The sequence below is a fragment of the Elephas maximus genome, chromosome 8 (assembly GCF_024166365.1).
Source record: "Elephas maximus indicus isolate mEleMax1 chromosome 8, mEleMax1 primary haplotype, whole genome shotgun sequence".
NCBI classification, from domain to species: Eukaryota; Metazoa; Chordata; class Mammalia; order Proboscidea; family Elephantidae; genus Elephas; species Elephas maximus.
The window spans coordinates 77533205-77553866 of NC_064826.1; the positions used below are offsets into that span (position 1 = coordinate 77533205).

The 20662-nt window shown below is 38.3% G+C and overlaps 1 protein-coding gene across 2 annotated transcripts in view; it reads left to right on the plus strand.

Moving 5' to 3' along the window:
- The window catches only part of BZW2 (basic leucine zipper and W2 domains 2), a 92233-nt gene extending 71893 nt beyond the window's left edge, over positions 1–20340 (plus strand). Inside the window, exons 11-12 of one of the 2 annotated variants that reach the window (XM_049893274.1) lie at positions 3174–3296; positions 19795–20340. In XM_049893274.1, the coding sequence (XP_049749231.1) occupies positions 3174–3296; positions 19795–19898 (227 nt within the window). In that variant the 3' untranslated portion in view covers positions 19899–20340. Of the gene's footprint in view, positions 1–3173; positions 3297–10557; positions 11333–19794 lie in introns of those variants that run through there. The other variant, XM_049893275.1, reaches the window with a different exon arrangement.
- Positions 20341–20662: the final 322 nt, after the last annotated feature.

Here is a 20662-nt window from a genome sequence, read left to right on the forward strand (position 1 = left end):
AGTGTTACGTCAACCAGTGGGATCAGGGAGTCATAGCCTTCTTTAAGGCCTATTATTTACGGCAGACCTTCTCACAAGCAGTCAGGGCTACCCAAGATGATGTGATGAGCTTAAGGGAGTTCTGTAGGAATTATAACATCTATGATGCCATCAAAAATAATGCAGATTCTTGGGATAAAGTGAATCAGTCAAATATGAAAGGATTGTGGAACAAATTGTGCCCCCAATTCACACATGCTTTTGAAGGGTCCACAGCTGATGACATCCCTGAAGCCAGGCAAGCTGTGGTTGATACTGGCAATCAACTGCAGTTAGACATCAGTGAAAATAATGTCGTAGAGTTTCCCGACTCCCATGCCGAAGAACTGACCAGTGAAGACCTTATAGAACCAGAGCAGCAGATGATAGCATTTAAGAAAAAAGGCTGGGACCTAAAAACTCTGAAAAAGTTTTTGATGAAAGAGTTAGCTGAAGCCTTTCACCTCACTGAAGCAGGGATGGCATAAAGGAGCAAGATTCTAACACAGAGAGATTCACCAAAGTTTACTGTACAGTTACCAAGGGCCTCAGCTGCTGCAAGGCCATTTATGTTGAGAAAAAGAAAAGCTCTGTGCAAACCTCCCTTGGTGCCTACTTCAAGAAATTGACTCCAGTAGTAAACCCCCCACTCCAGCAGCAGAATCAAACCCTGACTCTCCAGCTCCAGGTCCATCTTCTCCAACACCAGGTCCATCATCTTCAGCTCTTATTATTACTGTATTATTATTATTATTATGTTTAAGATGTTTTAATGTATTTGGAAGTGTTTAAGTGTTTTATACGGATAGAAAGGTAAAATATATACTATATACTAAGATAAACGTTTGACTGACACTAAATAAGAATTGTATGTATTTGTTCCAACTTACCTACAAATTTGACTTAAAGACAGACGTAGGAACGGATCTCATTCATAACCCGGGGACTGCCTGTGTTTATTTCCTAGTGTCAGAAATGTGGTCTTCTCATTAAGGCAGCGAGTAGTTATTACTGAATTGTGTTCTTAGCTATGAAGAACTCAGCTTTGCAAGTACCTGACAGTTCGTGTAATTTTCAGTGGGCAATGCATTTGATAGGCTTTGCCTGTCATTTAGTGTCCTTTTCCCAAGCAGTCATTGACAGGCATTTTAGTAGTTGCATGGCCTCTTTCCACCTCTGTGGGGCGATAAAACTCAGAAGAGAGCTCGACTTTCAGAAGGACAATCTCAGACAAATAGTATAGCTAAACTGCAGTCTTAAGCAGCTTTCTAAAGTGTCATTTGTATCATCCCTAATTTATTAAGGTATGGAAAAAAAACAGAATTTTCCTTTACATTTTTGTTAACGCTTGTTCGAATTCTTTCTGATTTGTAGCAATAATAATAGCTCAGTAGTGCGTGCATATAATTTATAAACTAAAATAATAACAATAATAATGTTGAGCACAGGTGCTCAGAACTGCCTTACTGATAGGGGTGCATGATCAAAGCAATTTGGAAATTATTGATCCGAATCACAACTTTTTCTAACCCGGAAACTCAGAAAAATTTGAGATTTTTTTTAAAAGATAATTTGGAAATTAAACTCAACAGCCTTTTAACAACCAAGTTTCAGCTAATTCCTGTTCTTGAAAAACCCCTGAGATGCAGTCTTCCACAACAACAGGTTGTTCCAGTGTCAGAGCTGCCGCAGGCTATAAACTACCTGCTCCCACCTCCTGTGTGAAAGGTGGGCAGGGATAGCAAGTGTGTGGTAAGTTCTCTCATCACTAGGAGTGCAGAGTAAGGAACTGAAAAGAGAAGAAGCTGAAAGACTGGAAGTTAAGAGTAACCCTAAAGGAGTCCTGATTACAACTTTACTGTCCAGTCCTTATAAACAAACCCAGGTCTCTTCCTTCCTTTGCAAAATGCAATGTACTTAATGAGAAAAATTAAACAAACATAAAAACTTCTCTTATATTTTCTAAAATCAATCATATCCATTTTTTGGCAATTCGGTCTGTTCAGTTTAGTACAGGAGCTTTTTCCAACAACCGATGATTAATTTTTACAAAAGAAAGAAAAGAAAACTTAAGCTTTTTGTTATGAAAATGTCAGTGGTTATTTTTATATGAAGGTAGTACTTAATTATGTATTTCTCTTATTTTCATAAGTCAGAATTATATTTTAACTGCAAATACGTCATTAGAGTGATTTATCAGCATCCCATGGATTTACCAGCATTTGTAATGGATTGGGCAGGCACTGGGGACAATAATAAATTATTTTTATCAGTTTGCCATCTCATTTCCTGCTCCCAAATCCCAAAAGACAACCCATTAGAACACTGGCAGAGTATGTCAACTGTTGTTTTCATATTTCCCTTCCTATTCATAACAATAAAAATTCTAAATAGTAACTTGAAGTTATCTAGAAACATTTGTGGAATTTAGACCTTGAGGTATTAGTTAATACTTTTTTGTTCAAAACCTGTAGAAAATACAATACATCTAAGTTTTTCTCTTAATATAGTACAAGGAAAACATTTCACTTTTGATTTAGGATATTATGCTGTGGTGTATCCAGTAGAAAGGCACGTAGAACTTTTGGTTGTATGTGTATTGATCCCACAGCACACCCAGGAAGCTATCTTTTTATCTAATTATCAATATCATTATTGCATCCTAACTATCAGCTTTTTTTTATATGCTTTTTCTCCTTAAAAAAAAAAAAAAGTCCCCTTAAAAGGCCAGTCATTTGAGGATTCTGTTTAATCAAGATGTGGTTGAACTTGGCAAGACACAGAGTGTTCTGAAATGCTGTGATCGCTGACTCATTTGCAAAATTACAAAATAATTCTATTTCTTATCAGCAAACTAGCAGTGTAAGAGATTTCCAAGTCCCAGTTGTGACTTCAAGGCTTGCATGATATGGTGCTTGATGAGATTTATATCATCATCATCACCAAAAGCATGTACTAAGCTAGTCATTAAAATATTGCACTGTGCTACATGGAAATGACAATTGTTCCTGTTTTCTGATATTTCAGATATGCATTTCTTTTGTATTAGCACTTTTCATGTTAAAAGAGAATGTTTTCTTATAAACTAGGAGACATGAAGCTGTCTTAAAATATAGCAACTATGTATTAACTTTGAAATCTTTTATCTGATGCAGCTGATGTCCTGAGTGAAGAAGCGATATTAAAATGGTACAAAGAAGCACATGTTGCCAAAGGCAAAAGTGTTTTTCTTGACCAGATGAAGAAATTCGTTGAATGGTTACAAAACGCAGAGGAAGGTATGATTCCATATAACAATTTTGATAGTCATTTAGCAAAAAATTTCTTATTATGCTACTGTTTCAGATAAGAATTTTGAGGGGTCTTCTCTGTCAGCACAGCTTGTCTGTTGGCTTGTCGTCGTGTGGTGGCTTGCGTGTTGCTGTGATGCTGGAAGCTATGCTATCAGTATTTCAATACCAGCAGGGTCACCCATGGTGGACAGGTTTCAGCAGAGCTTCCAGGCTAAGGAAGACTAGGAAGAAGGATCTCGTGGTCTAATTCTGAAAAAAATTGGTCAGTGAAAACTTTACAAATAGCGGCAGAACATTGTCTGATAATAGTGCCAGAAGATGAGCCCCTTAAGTTGGAAGTCACTCAAAATACAACTGAGTAAGAGCTGCCTCCTCAAAGAAGAGTCAACCTTCATGACCTAGATGGAGTCAAGCAAGCTTTTAGGACCTTCATTTCCTGATGTGGCATGACTCAAACTGACAAGAAATGGCTACAAACATCCATTAATAATGGGGATTTGTAATGTATGAAATATGAATCTAGAAAATCAGAAGCTGTCAAAAATGAAATGGATAAAGATCAATATCCTAGGCACTAATGAGCTAAAATGGAAAGGAATGGTGTAACATTCTTTGTCAAAAATAACATTTGAAGATTTATCCTAAAGTACAACACTGTCAGTGATAGGATAATATCCATACGCCTACAAGGAAGACCAGTTAATAGAATTGTTATTCAAATTTATGCACCAAACACTAAAGCCAAAGATGAAGAAATTGAAGATTTTTACCAATTTCTGCAGTCTAAAATTGATCAAACGTGCAATTAGGATGCATTGATAATTATTGGTGATTGGAATGCAAAAGTTGGAAACAACAAAGAAGGATTAGTAGTTGGAAAATATGGACTTAATAGAGACAATGCTGGAGAGCACATGATAGAATTATGCAAGACCAATGACTTCTTCACTGCAAATAACTTTTTTAAACAATAAAAACAGCAGCTATACACGTGCACTTCACCTGATAAATGAAACACACAGGGACCAAATCAACTACATCTGTAGAAAGAGCCAAAGGAGAAGACCAGTATCATCAGACAGAACAAGGCCAGAAGACGACTGCAGAATAGACCATCAATTGCTTATATTCAAGTTCAAGTTGAAGCTGAAGAAAATTATAACAACTCCATGAGAGCCAAAATACAACCTTAAGCATATCCCAGCTGAACTTAGAGACCATCTCAAGAATAGATTTGATGCATTGAACACTAATGACTGAAGACTAGATGAGTTGTGGGATGACATCATACATGAAGAAAGCTAAAGGTCGTTAAAAAGACAGGAAAGAAAGAAAAGACCAAAATGGGTGTCAGAAGAGATTCTAAACTTGCACTTGAACATAGAGCAGCTAAAGCAAATGGAAGACATGATGATGTAAAAGAGCTGAACAGAGATTTCAGAGGGTAGCTTGAGAAGACAAAGTAAAGTATTATAATGAAATATGCAAATACCTGGAGTTAGAAAACCAAAAGAAAAGAACACACTCAGCATTTTTTAATCCCAAAGAACTGAAGAAAAAATTCATGCCTCGAGTTGTTGTATTGAAAGATTCTATGGGCAAAATGTTGAACAGCACAGGAAACATCAAAAGAAGATGAAAGGAATACACAGTCACTGTACCAAAGGAAAACGTTTGATGTTCAGCCATTCCAGGAACTAGCATATGATCAAGAACCAATGATACTGAAGAAAGAAGTCCAAGCTGCACTGAAGACATTGGCAAAAAACAAGGCTTCAAGAATTGACAAAATACCAATTAAGATGTTTCAGCAAACAGATGCAGCACTGGAGGTGCTCACTTGTCTATGCCAAGAAATTTGAAAGACAGCTACCTGGCCAGCTGACTGGATTAGATCTATATTTGTGCCCATTCCAAAGAAAGATGATCAAACAATATGGAAATTATCAAACAATATCATTAATATCATACACAAGTAACATTTTGCTGAAGATCATTCAAAAATAGCTGCAGCAGTACATCAACAGGGAAGCCAGAAATTCAAGCCGGATTCAGAAGAGGACATGGAATGGGGGATATCATCGCTGATGTCAGATGGATCTTGGCTGAAAGCACAGAATACCAGAAAGATTTTTACCTGTGTTTTATTGACTACACAAAGGCATTCAGCTGTGTGGGTCATAACAAATTACGGATAACATTTCAAAGAATCCCAGAACACTTAATTTGCTTATGAGGAACCTGTACAGAGACCAAGAGGCGGTCCTTTGAACAGAACAAGGGGATACTGCACGGTTTAAAGTCAGAAAAGGTGTGTGTCAGGGTTGTATCCTTTCACCGTACTTATTCAATCTGTATGCTGAGCAAAAAATCTGAGAAGGTGAATGAGATGAAGAAGAACAAGGCATCCACATTGGAGGAAGGCTCATTAGCAACCTTCAATATGCAGATGACACAACCTTGCATGCTGAAAGCAAAGAGGACTTGAAGTACTTACGGATGAAGACCAAAGACTATAACCTTCAGTGTGGATTATGCTTCAACATAAAGAAAACAAAAGTCCTCACAACTGGACCAATAGCAACATCGTGATAAACAGAGAAAAGATTGAAGTTGTCAAAGATTTCATTTTACTTGGATACACAATCAACGCCCATGGAAGCAGCAGTCAAGAAATCAAAGGACATGTTGCATTAGACGCATATGCTGTAGAAGACCTCTTTAGAGTGTTAAAATGCAAAGATGTCATTTGAGGACTAAGGTGTGCCTGACCCAAGATATGGTATTTTCAGTCACTTCATATGCATGTGAAAGTTGTACAATGAATAAGGGAGACTGAAGAAGAATTGATACCTTTGAATTATGGTGCTGGCAAAGAATATCGAATATGTCATGCACTGCCGGAAGAATAAACAAGTCTGTCTTGGAAGAAGTACAGCCAGAATGCTTATTAGAAGCGAGGATGGTGAAACTTCGCTTCCTGTGCTTTGACCACGTTATCAGGTGGGACCAGTGTCTAGAGAAGGATATCATGCTTGGTAGAGGGTCTCTGAAAGAGAGGAAGACCCTCAGTGAGATGGACTGACAGAGCAGCTGCTACGAGGGGCTGAACGATGATGACGATTGTGAGGATGGTGCAGGACCAGGCAGCATTTTGTTCTGTGTTTTTACATACTATCACTCTGTGTCAGAATCAACTGGATGGCACCTAATAGCAACTTCTGTGTCAAACATTTTGCCTATAATTTAGCCACCTCCACCCACCACCTTCTGAAATCAAGACAATAAAAATTTCTACGTGGTTAAAAAAATCTTATTTACCCTTATTGAGGACAAAGAGGAAGACAATCAACAAACGTGAAGGGAATGAAAAATGCATTTGACTTATTCGTGTATTATAGGATTATGTAGTCTTTTATAGTACCACCTTACCAGTTGACTGATAATAAAATGGAACCACAAGGTAGAAACATAATAATGGATGAAAATGATTCCAACCAAGAATTAAGAGTTCATTTTAGGTCCTCCAAAAAAATGTTGTGGTTGTTAGGTGCCACTGAGTCAGTCGCAACTCGTAGTGACCCTGTGCACAACAGAACAAAACACTGCCCCGTCCTTCGCAATCCTCACAATTGTTACTGTGCTTGCACCCATTGTTTCAGCCATTGTGTCAGTCCATCTTGTTGAGGGTTTTCCTCTTTTTCACTGACCCTCTATCAAGCATGATGTCCTTCTCCAGGGACTGATCCCTCCTGACAACATGTCCAAAGTATGTGAGACACAGTCTCGCCATCCTTGCTTCCAGGGAGCATTCTGGTTGTACTTCTTCCAAGACAGATTTTTTTGTTGTTTTGGCAGTCCATGGTATATTCGGTATTCTTGTCCTGCACCACAATTCAAAGGTGTAAATTCTTCTTCAGTCTTCCTTATTCATCGTCCACCTTTCAAATGCATATGAGGTGATAGAAAACACCATGGCTTGGGTCAGGCACACCTTAGTATTCACAGTGACATCCTTGCTTTTTAACACTTTAAAGAGAACTCTTGCAGCAGATTTGCCCAATGCAGTGCGTCGTCTGCTTTCTTGGCTGCTGCTTCCATTGGTGCTTCCACTTTGGATCTAAGTAAAATGAAATCCTTGAGAACCTCAGTCTTTTCTCCTTTTATCATGATGTTGCTTATTGGTCCAGTGGTGAGGGTTTTTGTTTTCTTTATGTTGTGGTGGAATCTATACTGAAGGCTGTGGTCTTTGATCTTCATCAGTAAGTGCTTCAAGTCCTCTTCATTTCCAGCAAGCAAAGTTGTGTCATCTGCATAACACAGGTTGTTAATGAATCTTCCTCCAATCCTGATGCACCATTCTTCTTCATATAGTTCACCTTCTTGGATTATTTGCTCAGCATACGGACTGAATAGGTATGGTGAAAGGATACAAGCCTGATGCACACCTTTCCTAACTTTAAACTGTGTAGTATCCCCTTGTTCTGTTTGAACGACTGCTGCTTGATCCATGTACAGGTTCCTCATGAGCACAATTAAGTGTTCCAGAAATACCATTCTCCACAATGGTATCCGTAATTTGTTGTGATCCACACAGTCAAATGCCTTATCATAGTCAATAAAACACAGGTAAACATCTTTCTGGTATTCTCTGCTTTCAGCCAATATCCATCTGACATCAGCAATGATAACCCTGGCTCCATGTCCTCTTTTAAATCCAGCTTGAATTTCTGGCAGTTCCCTGTCGATATATTGCTGAAGCCACTTTTGAATGATCTTTAGCAAAATAGTGCTTTCATGTGATAGTCATGATATTATTCCATAATATCTGCATTCGGTTGGATCACCTTTCTTGAGAATAGGCATAAATATTGTTCTCTTCCAATCAGTTGGCCAGGTAGCTGTCTTCCAAATTTCTTGGCATGGACAAGTGAGCATTTCCAGTGCTGCATCCATTTGTTGAAACATCTCAATTGGTATTCCGTCTATTCCTGGAGCTTTGTTTTTTTGCCCATGCCTTCAGTGGCAGCTTGGACTTCTTCCTTCAGTACCATTGGTTCCTGGTCATATGTTGCCTCCTGAAATGGTCAAACGTCGACCAGTTCTTTTTGGTACAGTGACTCTGTGTAGTCCTTCCATCTTCTTTTGATGCTTCCTGCATTGTTTAATATTTCCCCTTTAGAATCCTTCAGTATTGCAACTCGAGGCTTGAATTTTTTCTTCAGTTCTGTCAGCTTGAGAAATGCTGAGCGTGTTCTTCTCTTTTGGTTTTCTATCTCCAGGTCTTTGCACGTGTCGTCAGAAGACTTTACTTTGTCTTCTTGAGCCACCCTTTGAAATCTTCTGTTCAGCTCTTTAACTTTATCATGTTTTCTTTTTGCTTGAGCTACTGAGGAAACCCTAGTGGCGTAGTGGTTAAGTGCTACGGATGCTAACCAAAGGGTAGGCAGTTCGAATCCACCAGGTGCTCCTTGGAAACTATGGGGCAGTTCTACTCTGCCCTATATGGTTGCTATCAGTCGGGTTCGACCCGACAGCACTGGGTTTCGGTTTTTTGGGTTTTGAGCTACTGAATATTCAAGAGCAAGTTTCAGAGTCTCTTCTGACATCCAGTCAGGTTTTCTCTTTCTCTCCTGTCTTTTCAATGACCTCTTGTTTGCTTCATGTATGATGTTCTTGATGTCATTCCACAACTCACCCAGTCTTCGGTCATTAGTGTTCAACATGTTAAATCTATTCTTGAGATGGTCTCTAAATTCAGGTGGGATATACTCGAGGTTGTACTTTGGCTCTTGTGAACTTGTTTCAATTTTCTTCAGCTTCATCTTGAACTTGCATATGAGTAATTGATGGTCTGTTCCGCAGTCGGCCCCTGGCCTTGTTCTGACTGATGATAGTGAGATTTTCCATTGTCTCTTTCCACAAATGTAGGCGATTTGATTCCTGTGTATGCCATCTCGTGAGGTCCATGTGTATAGTTGCCGTTTATGTTGGTGAAAAAAGGTATTTGCAGTGAAGAAATCATTGGTCTTGCAAGATTCAATCATGCAATCTCCGACATCATTTCTGTCACCAAGATGATATTTTCCAACTACCGATCTTTGTTTCGAACTTCATCGCATTCCAATCACCGGTAATTATCAGTGCATCCTGATTGCATGTTTGATCAATTTCAGACTGCAGAAGTTGGTAAAAATCTTCAATTTCTTCAACTTTGGCGTTAGTGTTGGTGCATAAAGTTGAGTAATAGTCGTATTAACTGGTCTTCCTTGTAGGTGTTATGGATATTATCCTATCACTGACAGTGTTGTACTTCAGGACAGATCTTGAAATGTCCTTTTTGATGATGAATGCAATGCCATTCCTCTTCAAGTTGTCATTCCTGGCATAGTAGACCATATGATTGTCCGATTCAAAATGACCAGTACCAGTCCATTTCAGCTCACCAATGCCTAGGATACCAATGTTCCATTTCGTTTTTGACAATTTCCAATTTTCCTAGATTCATACTTTGTACATTCTAGGTTCCGACTATCGATGGATGTTTGAAGCTGTTTCTTCTCATTTTGAGTTGTGCCACATCAGCAAAAGAACATCCCAAAAGCTTGACTCCATCCACATCATTAAGGTCGACACTACTTTGAGGAGGCAGCTCTTCCCCAGCCGTATTTTGAGTGCCTACCAACCTGGGGGCCTCATCTTCTGGCACTATACCAGACAGTGTTCTGGTGCTATTCATAAGGTTTTCACTGGATAATTCTTTTCAGTAGACTGCCAGGTCCTTCTCCCTAGTCTGTCTGAGTCCGCAAGCTCAGCTGAAACCTGTCTGCCATGGGTGACCCTGCTGGTATTTGTGTACTGGTGGCATAGCTTTCAGCATCACAGCAACACAGAGGGCCCCACAGTACGACAAACTGACAGACACATGGGGATCTAAAAGAATAATTTATATTTTAAATAATACTTATGTACATTTTTAGAAACCAAAACCCAAACCAAACCCAGTGCCGTCGAGTCGATTCCGGCTTATAGCGACCCTATAGAAAGGCAAAGTTTATTTAAAGGCAAAAAAGAACAAAAGTTTACTGTCTGCTCTGATATCTCTGTCTTATCTGGTAAATTGATGCCTAGGGTAAAGGTTTCCTTTGAGGAGGGAGAAGGACGTTCTTTAAATTATTATTAGAAACTCTTTCATGACCTCATTTACAAACCTCCCGGGAATAAATACTTTACTCTTCTCTCCTAGAATCTGAATCGGAAGGCGAAGAGAATTAGATGCTCAGCAAAGCACAATGCCTAAGTTGACACACAACACTTTTTGATTGGGAGTGCTGAACCATTTGGGAAGAGAAACTTGGCTTCTGTGTTAACAAAGAAAAAAAAAAATAGGCTAGGCTTCCCTTGTGCAAAGGGGGAAATTGGTTTTGTTTTTGTTTTGTTTTTAAATGGAGCCCTGAGGCATCAGATACTATACTTGGGACTCTACCTCTCACTCACTATCTGCTAACTTAAAGCCATTCAACAAGGAGTCAAGTAGGAATCGGAGATTAAATACTTAACAGACTCCTTTTTTTAGCTGTATTTTTCAGGTACTGTGTGGTGAACGCCCCACTGGTGTCTGTTACAGGGCCACTTTGGTAGTGTGTATCTGCTCGTATATGTGATTTGAAAAACCAGTTTTTTTTTAATAAATGGCTTTTTAAAAATCTGGGCTTATATTCTTGGAGTTTTTATTTCTTTACGCTGTATGAGTTCTTACATAAACTAAACCAAACCCATTGCCTTTGAGTCATTTCTGACTCAGAGGCCATGTAGGACAAAACAGAGCTGCCCCACAGGGTTTCCAAGGAGCCACTTTGGATTTAAACTGCTGACCTTTTGGTTAGTAGCCAAACACTTAACCACTGCACCACCAGGTCTCCGCTTCTTACATAGCCAACATGAAAGTCGGCCTTTATTCCATCCAAAATATTGAATTTAAAAATGAAAAATACTAATTGAAAAACTAATTTGGCCAACTAATTTGGTAAGTGTTGACTTTGCCAATTAGGATACATAGCGAGCATATTCTATAAATTGAAGAAGTTAAATCTGAATCTCTAATATTTTGACAAATAGATATTTAAAGATAAAATTGAAAATTACATTCAATTCATGATTTTAAAAATGTCTCTCTCAAATTTAGAGTATGTAACAGGACTTTGGCTTTATTTTAGGGAATCATGAGTAAAAAGTTTGAAGAAGCCTGTCCTAGAAGATTTTTTACTTAGCGTCACACTTCTACGGTAATGAAACAGACCTAGAAAAGCAGAGACATGTGCAAGGTCTTAGAGTTGGTGACTGTCTTAGTCATCTGGTGCTGCTATGACAGAAATACTACAAGTGGATGGCTTTAACAAAGAAGTTTATTTCTTCACAGTAAAGAAGGCTGAAAGTCCAAACTCAGGGCATCAGCTCCAGGGGAAGGCTTTCTCTGTCGGCCTTCTCATCAATCTTCCCCTGAATTAGGAGCTTCTCTCTGAGGGACCCCGTGTTCAAAAGAATCACTCTGCTCCCAGCACTGCTTTCTCAGTGGTATGAGTTCCCCCCTCTCTGCTCCTTCCCTTTCCTTTTTATCTCTTGAGAGATAAAAGGTGGTGCAGGCCATACCCCAGGGAAACTCCCTCTACATTGTATCAGGGATGTGACCAGGGTAAGGGTATTACAATCCCATCCTAATCCTCTTTAACATAAAATTACAATCACAAAATGGAGGATAACCACACAATACTGGGAATCATAGCCTAACCAAGTTGACACATATTTTTGGGGGGACACAACTCAATCCATGACAGTGACCAACTTGGAAATAGAAGTACTATCTTCAGAATCTCACACCAATTTTTTTTTCTGTATTTTATCTCAATTCCTTATGAATTATTTATAATCATTTATAATATAGGATGTAAATTTCTGCAGTTCAAGGAGAAGTATTTTTAAAACTAGCACTTCTATTGAATAAATATCTAGAAAATTTATTTTCTACTCTGTAATTGTAGTATTGGGGAGGAAAAAATTAAAACTAATCATCAATGTTGATGTGGAAAAACAGATTCTTACATAGCCTTTTGGAGTTAAAATACGACAATAATTATCAACATTTAAAAGACTCATATCATTGATTCAGCACTTCAATTTCCTGAAATCATTTCACAAGTGTGCCCTAAAATATATGTGCAATGATCAGTGCGTTAGTGATAAAACTAGTGTTAGGGATTGATTTATGCCCCCCAAAATATGTATTGTAAATCCTAACCTTTATGCCAGTGGTTATAATCTCACTTGGGAATGAGTTGTCTTTGTTATGTTAATGAAGCAGGATTACTGTAGGGTGTGTCTTGAGTTAACCTCTTGAGATATAAAAGTTAAACAAGCAAGTGAGAAGCAGAGATGGGGGAAGTTAAAAAGTATTCATTTTTCCATTAAAAAAGCTATGTGTGTATATGCAAATACCTTTATAAATACATAGAAAAGGAATAATATTTGTAGTGGAAGCACCAGGTGTCTGTTTAGGTTTCAAAACCAAGTATTATTATGGCATAGAAAGCACTCTGCGAAACAGGAAGACACGGCTCTGGGAAAAATCCAACAAGGTGTTCTCGGGGGCTGGGGGTGGTTACAGTAATATAAAGACTTGTAAAGAAAAAACTGCAAACAGCAAGATACAGCTGAAATAATTTTGATTTGTTAACATTTACAAAGCTGTCTGTGGCAGCGGGTCAGGTGACTCTCCTGGCAGGCATTGACATCTTTTGCAAGGATGGCTCTAGGTAACAGGATTCTGGCTGACCACTAAAACCAGGTTTTCTGGCATCTAGACATCCGTAGTCCACATTAAATTGAGTTACTTTAGCATTAAGATGGAGGATTCTGTTAAATATAAAACAAAAATATTCTAGGGTGATTATAAGTGGAAATGCTTAAGGAGAGAAAAAGGTTTTGGTACAGAAAAGCCATATCTCTGTAACATTAACCTGAAACCCGTTGCTAGGGACTTGATTTGGACTCATAGCGACCCTAACAGACAGAGTAGAACTGTCCCATAGGATTGCCAAGGAGCAGTTGGTGGACTTGAACTGCCGACCTTTGGGTTAGCAGCTGAGTTCTTAATCACTGCTACATCAGGGCTCCTTTGTACCTTTAGTTTATTCTAATCATAATTTTTAAGGGGCACGGGGGCAAAGGAGCTTTTTCTGAAAACTGGCATAGTAGATAGGCCACATGTTTAACACTTCTAACACCTGCAGAGGTCTTGAATTATCTCTTCTTTTAACATCAGCCATTTCTAACCACAAATGCTTCCTCTAGCAGGAAAACCACAGCTATCTAGGTAGGTCAGGGTACAGTGGAAGGCTTTGCAAAAATGACAAGCTGCATTGTATGACACAGGCTTACATTTAGAAATCCAAGATGGAGTTGCTTAGGACAAGAAAGAATTGGACTCAGACCCCAGCCAGAAGTCCCAATCAGGCCCAGGGTTTTAGCTTTGAAAGTGTTCTTCCTTGACTTCTTTGGCAGAGGTGGGAAAAGGAAAAGGGAAGGAGAATCTTTTTAGTGTTTCTATGCATTTCAATTTCTTTAGAAAAGACATACATTATATTTATAATTAAGATATATATAATGCATATTGGAAAATATTGGAAGAAACTAAACATTACACAATAGTCTGCCACAGAGAGAGGTACCTCTCCAATGTTTTTATATCTTTACAAATATAGTCTTACTTAATTCTTTTAAAAAATTGAATCCACTCTATAGTAGTTTTATTTCCTGCTCTTTATTTAATGCTATCAATAACATTTCCCCATATCAGTAACTTTTCTTTCAAAAACATGATTTTTGGTTTAGTATTTTTGGTATGGATGGAGCATAATATATTTAATTATTCCTCTATTATTGGGCGTAAGGCACTTTATAACTTTTGCTTTTAAAAATAACCATTTAAAACATTTTTTTTTACATAAATCTTTATGTTCATCTGTGGTTATTGAGAAGAAAAATAAGAATGGAATTTGGGTCAAAAAGTTGGAATATTTTCAACACAATGAGATCTATTTTTCTGAGTTTGCATTTATGCGTTTGAATGCATTTTAGTCCTATTTGGGGCATAATTTAAGGAAATATTTCATAGGGAATGAAAAAATCATCTGTTAACCTCTGAAAATGTGAAATTTGGGGACTTCTAGAATTCAGCAGTTCCAATTTGTAAAATGGGATGAGGAGGGACAAAATAAAAAATCTTTCACCTTAAAGTAAAAAAAACAGCAGCGAGGAAACGTATCATGTCCCCACATGGCTATAGAATCATTTAATTTGAACCAATGTGTCACATTTCCAAAATATCTCCTTACCTCAGGTTGGTTCAGTGCCTCTGACCTTACCTTCTACAAGCTAATGGCACCAATTACGTTTCTGCTCTGTGCACGTTGAGAAATGATAGGCTTCAAGTTCCCTTTTGGTAGAGGCCCACGTATTGCCATCACCGTTTGCTTGTGGAAAAGATGGGAGTAATGTGCTTCTAAGAAAAACTCCTTGTTAGAGGTAGTTTTTGCATATTTAGAAATCTCTACACCATGGTTTTGTGTGTGTGTGTGTGTTGACTATTTTTGACGTGTAACGTAAAGAAATATATATGTTTATGGCTTGATGAATAGGAACCGAGCACACCTGTGTAACCAGCAGTCAAATGAAGAAACAAATCATTAGCAGTGTCCCAGAAGCCACCTAATGCCCCCTGCAACCTCAACCTCAAGCAAAATCACTCTTCTGAGTTCTAACAGCATAGTTTTGTTTTGCCCGTGTTTTAAAAATATACGTATGATATTAATTAATTTATGCCTTCTTTTACTCAACTTTTTTTTTTTGTTGTTGTTCTTTGTGTTTAGTTCCTTTCTGGTATGTGCTTAAGTAGACACAATGGATCTACCAACAATATTACCCAGCTCTTTCAGTCAGACCAAAAGAAATATGAGAACATTATTTTTCGATAAGTAAAAATGTTGCACTACTTTCTTTTGGCACAAAGAATAATTTGTAGGCACATATCTATTTTTCAGGATAAATTTTGGAACACATACTTTTCCTCAAGTTGCATTTACAAAACAGAAAACCATCCCTGCCTTCTCTGAGAGAGTAATCACATTTATGTAAGCAGGAGAGATTTTTTCTTTCTTTTACAAGAAACCATAGATAACTGTGGTTTCAAAAGTTTGTACTCCCTCCCGTGTTTCGTATTGCTTTTGCTGCTGTGTAAGCAGGAGTAGAGAGAGATGAAGTTGGAATTGGTTGCTTGAACTTGGAGGTACCACTCTGCATTTACTAGCTATTTAATTGGCAAGTCATTTAACTCTCGGTATATGCTTATTTGTAAAAGAAGGGAATTGAACAAGATTAGTCTTTAAACTAGTATTGTGAACCATGAAGGTTATATGCTAGTTTCTGTTTCCATCAATTCTAAGAGTGTTCTGTGACCTAAGAAAGGTAAAATATAATTGGGCTAGATCACTGATATTCAAAACTCAGTATGCATCAAGATTACTCAAAGGGCTTATTTAAATAAATTAGACATAACCCACCAAATTTTTGACTTTTAGTTCTGGAATGGTGTCTGTTATTGCTGGTTGCCATCAACTTTGACTCACGTCAACCCCACGTATGCAGAGAAGCAAATCGCCAAGCCTGCCTTCTGAGGTGCCTCTGGGTGGGTTTGAACTGCCAACCTTTTGGCTACTAGTTGAGTGCTTACCCATTTGTGCCACCCAGGGAATGGGGAGTCTAAGGACTTGCATTTCTAACAAGCTCCAGGTAATTCTGATCCTTCTGGCCCCAGGGCCGTACTTTGGACCAGAGGGTTACTAAGATCCGTTCCTGTACTTTCTAATTATGGCTTTAGTAACGAAGACTTCCTATATTTTGCTTACCTCCATATCTTTGATGGTCACGTAGCAGAATGCATAGCTTGGCAGGAATTTGGTGTTCAGTAAATATTTGGATGAATAAATGAACAAATACACATTAAGAACTCCTTTTTAGTCCAGCACAACTAGAAGGTGCCCAGCTACTACCACTGACTGCTCTGACAGGGATCACAATATTGGGTCCTGGACAGAGCTCGAGAAAAACATAGAACAAAATTCTAACTCACAAAAAAGACCAGACTTACTGGTCCGTCAGAGACTGGAGAAACCCCAAGAGTATGGCCCCCGGACATACTTTTAACTCAGTACTGAAGTCACTCCTGAGGTTCACCCTTCAGCCAAAGATTAGACAGTCCCATAAAACAAACAATAATATACTTAGCTCAACCATGTATACAAGATTAAATGGGCATACCAGCCCAGGGGCAAGGACATGAAGGCAGGAGGGGACAGGAAAGCTGTATGAATGGTTGAGAAGGGGAGAGTGTTGACATATCATGGGGTTGGCAATCAATGTCACAAAACAATATGTGTATTAATTGCTTAATGAGAAACTAATTTGCCCCAAAAACCTTCACCTAAAACACAATTTAAAAAAATCATTTTTAAAGGGTTGATCATAAATACATTCTAATGTGTTCCTAAACCTTCTCAGAAAAATTTTGCAATGGGACCACAGCCTGACTGCAACTTATTGAGAATCCATGTTAATGCACTGAATAGAAATGCATCGTTATTGTTTAAGTCATTTTCTGAAATACTTAATGAAACGTGTACCCATAGTTTATTTATAAAACGACCCTGACACCATCCCTTATTATTTGTTTCCAAACGACACAGAAATACTTTCCTACGACAACTGTCTAACCTGGCTGTTTAATAATGCAATGTGGGTGTTGGCCACACAATGTTGACCAAGTATAAGCCCCTCAGTCTACACCCTACATCCTAGAGGTCTAAGATAAAATATCACTGGGCTAGATTACTAATTCTCAAACTTAAGTGTGTATCAGCATCACCTGGAGGGCTTGTTGAGTATAGATCTCTGTCAATGGTCCCAGCACTATTGACTGAGTATGTCTGGAGTGGGGCCGAAGGAGTTGCATTTCTAAAACTTCCCAGGCAGTGCTGCTGCTGGTCCAGAACCACACATTGAGACCTACTGGGCCAGGTGGTTACTAAGGCCACTTAATAATAGGCATCTTGAAACAACCCAGACCCCTAGAATGGAATCCTGATTTAGATTAGCTCAAAAGCTTTTGAACTTCTGTAATTTCCTCCCTAGCTCTCCCAAATGTCTATCTCCTCTGAAATCCTAAAGTATTCTTCAGAGGTGCAGAAGGATTAGGAACATCTTGATTCTGACAGCCTTTAACTTCTTTACAGCAGAGTAAATCCTTCGAGTAATTCCTGGAACCTTTCTCATCATTCTTTTCCCCTCAATGGTTTTCTAAGTGTAGTCCCCAGAATAGCAGCATCAGCATTACTTGGGAACTTTCTAGAAATGCAGATTTTCTCCAGGCTCTATGAATCAGAAACTGATGTATGCTGAGGTATTGTTTTGTTTGTTTTGTTTTGTTTTGTTTGCACTTTAGATGAAAGTTTACAGAGCAAATTAGTTTCTCGTTAAACAATTAATACACATATTTTTTTGTGACATTGGTTGTCAACCCCATGATGTGTTGACACCCTCTCCTTCTTGACCTTGGGTTCCCCATTACCAGCTTTCCTGTCCCCTCCTGCCTTCTCATCGTTACCCCTGGACTGGTATACCAATTTAGTCTCATTTTCTTTTATGGGCCTATCTAATCTTTGGCAGAAGGGTGAAGCTCAGGAGTGACTTCCGTACTGAGTTAAAACGGTGTCCAGGGGCCATAATGTCAGGGTTCCTCTAGTCTCTGCCAGACCTGTAATCTGGTCTTTTGTGTGTGTGTGTGAGTTAGACTTTTGCTCTACATTTTTCTCCAGCTCTGTCCAGGGCCCTCTATTGCAATCCCTGTCAGAGCAGTCAGTGGTGGTAGCCAGGTACCATCTGGTTGTGCTGGACTCAATCTGGCGGCAGCTGTGGTAGTTGTGGTCCATTAGTCCTTTAGACTAATCTTTCCCTTATGTCTTTGGTTTTCTCCTTCTCCGTTGCTCCATCCAGATAGGGTGAGACCAGTGGAGTATCTTAGATTTCAGCTCACAAGTTTTAAGACCTGAGACACTACTCACCAAAGTAGGATGTAGAACATTTTCTTTACAAACTATGTTATGCCAATTGAGCTACATGTTCCCCAAGACCATAGTCCCCAGTCCTCAGCCCAGTAATTTGGTCCTTCAGGGAGTGTGGATGCGTCTGTGGAGCTTCCATGTCCTTGCCTTGGTCGAGCTGTGTTGGCTGCCCCATATTGTGTACTGTCTTACTCTTCACCTAAGCTATCACTTATGTATTGTCTAGTTAGGGGTTTTCCCTCCTCACTCCTCCGCTTCCTCGTAATCATCAAAGATTGTTTCTTTTTGTGTGTAAACCTTTTCATGAATATTATAATAATGGTCTCATACAATATTTCTCCTTTTGTGATTGACTTATTTCACTCAGCATAATGCCCTCCAAATTCTTCCATGTTGTGAGATGGTTCACAGATTCATCACTGTTCCTTATCGTTGTGTAGTATTCCATTGTGTGTAGGTACCATAGTTTGTTTATCCATTCATCTGTTGATGGGCACTTAGGTTCTTTCCATCTTTTTGCTCTTGTGAATAATGCTGCAATGAACATGGGTATGCATACATCTACTTGTGTGATGGGTCTTTTTTTCTCTAGGATATATTCCTAGGAGTGGGATTGCTGGATCATATGGTATTTCTATTTCTAGATTTTTAAGGAAGCACCATATTGTTTTCCAACATAGTCGTACCATTTTGCATTCCCACCAGCAGTGCATAAGATTTGCAATCTCCCAGTAGCCTCTCCAACATGTGTTATTTTCTGTTTTTTTGATTCATGCCAGTACTGTCAGGGTGAGATGGTATCTCATTGTGGTTTTGATTTGCATTTCTCTGATGGCTAGTGAGCATTTCCTTATATGTCTGTTAGCCACTTGAATATCTTCTTTGGTGAAATGACTGTTCATATACTTTGCCCATTTTTTAAATGGGTTATTTGTGTGGGGAGGGGTTTGTTGTAGAGGTGTTGAATTTTCCTCCAGATTTTAGAGATTAGACCTTTGTTGGATTTGTCACAGCTAAAAATTTTTTCCTAGTCTGTAAGTTCTCTTTTTACTCTTTTGGTGAAGTCTTTTGATGAGCATGTTTAATTTTTAGAAGATACCAGTAATCTAGCTTATCTTCTGAAGTATGTGTGTTGTTAATTATGCTTTGTATCCTGTTAATGCCATGTATTAGGGTCTCTGTCATTGATCCAATTTTTTCTTCTGTAATCTTCATAGTTTTTGGTTTTATATTTAGCTCTTTGATCCATTTTGAATTAGTTTTTCTGTATGGTGTGAGCTACGGGTCCTGTTTCATTTTTTTTTTTTTTGCAGATGGACATCCAGTTTTACCAGCACCGTTTGTTAAAAATACTGTCTTTTCCCCATTTGATGAACTTTGGGACTTTGTTGAAGATCAGGTGACCATAGGTGAATAGATTTACATCTGGATTCTCAATTATGTCCCATCGGTCAATGTGTCTGTTGTTGTACCAGTACCAGGCTGTTTTGATAGCCCATGGATTATTTAGAAGTGCAAACTTTAATTTCCAAATAGTTAATTTTTCTAGATATCTTCTTGTTATTGCTTTCTAATTTAATTTAGTTGCGGTCAGAGATCATACGCAATATGACTTCAATGCTTTTAAACTTATTAAGACTTGTTTTATCACCCCACATATGTTCTATCTTGGTGAACGTACTATGTGCAATTGCTGGATCGAGTATTCTATGAAAATCAATAGATAGTTGATTGGTAGTTGTTCAGGGATTCCGTGTCTTTAATTTTTTTTTTTTTCTAGTATCAATTGCTGAGAAAGGGGTATTAAAATTTTCAACAATTGATAGTAAATGATTTCTGTTTAATTTGGCCAATTTTTGCTTCACATATTTGGAAGCTCTGTTATTAGATGCATGCACACATTTATGATTGTTGTGTCTTTTCACAAACTGACCTTTTTATCATTATGAGGTAGTCCTCTTTACCCCTGGTAATAATCTTTGCCTTGAAGTCAACTTTGTCTGATATTAGTATCGCCATTCTAGCCTTCTTAAGCATACAATTTGCATGGTATAACTTATTTGATGCATTTACTTTCAACCTATCTGTGTCTTTATATTAAAGTATGACTTTTGTACATAGCATATAATTGGGTCTTGCTTTTAAAAAAGTCATTGTGATAATCTCTGCCTTTTAAATGAG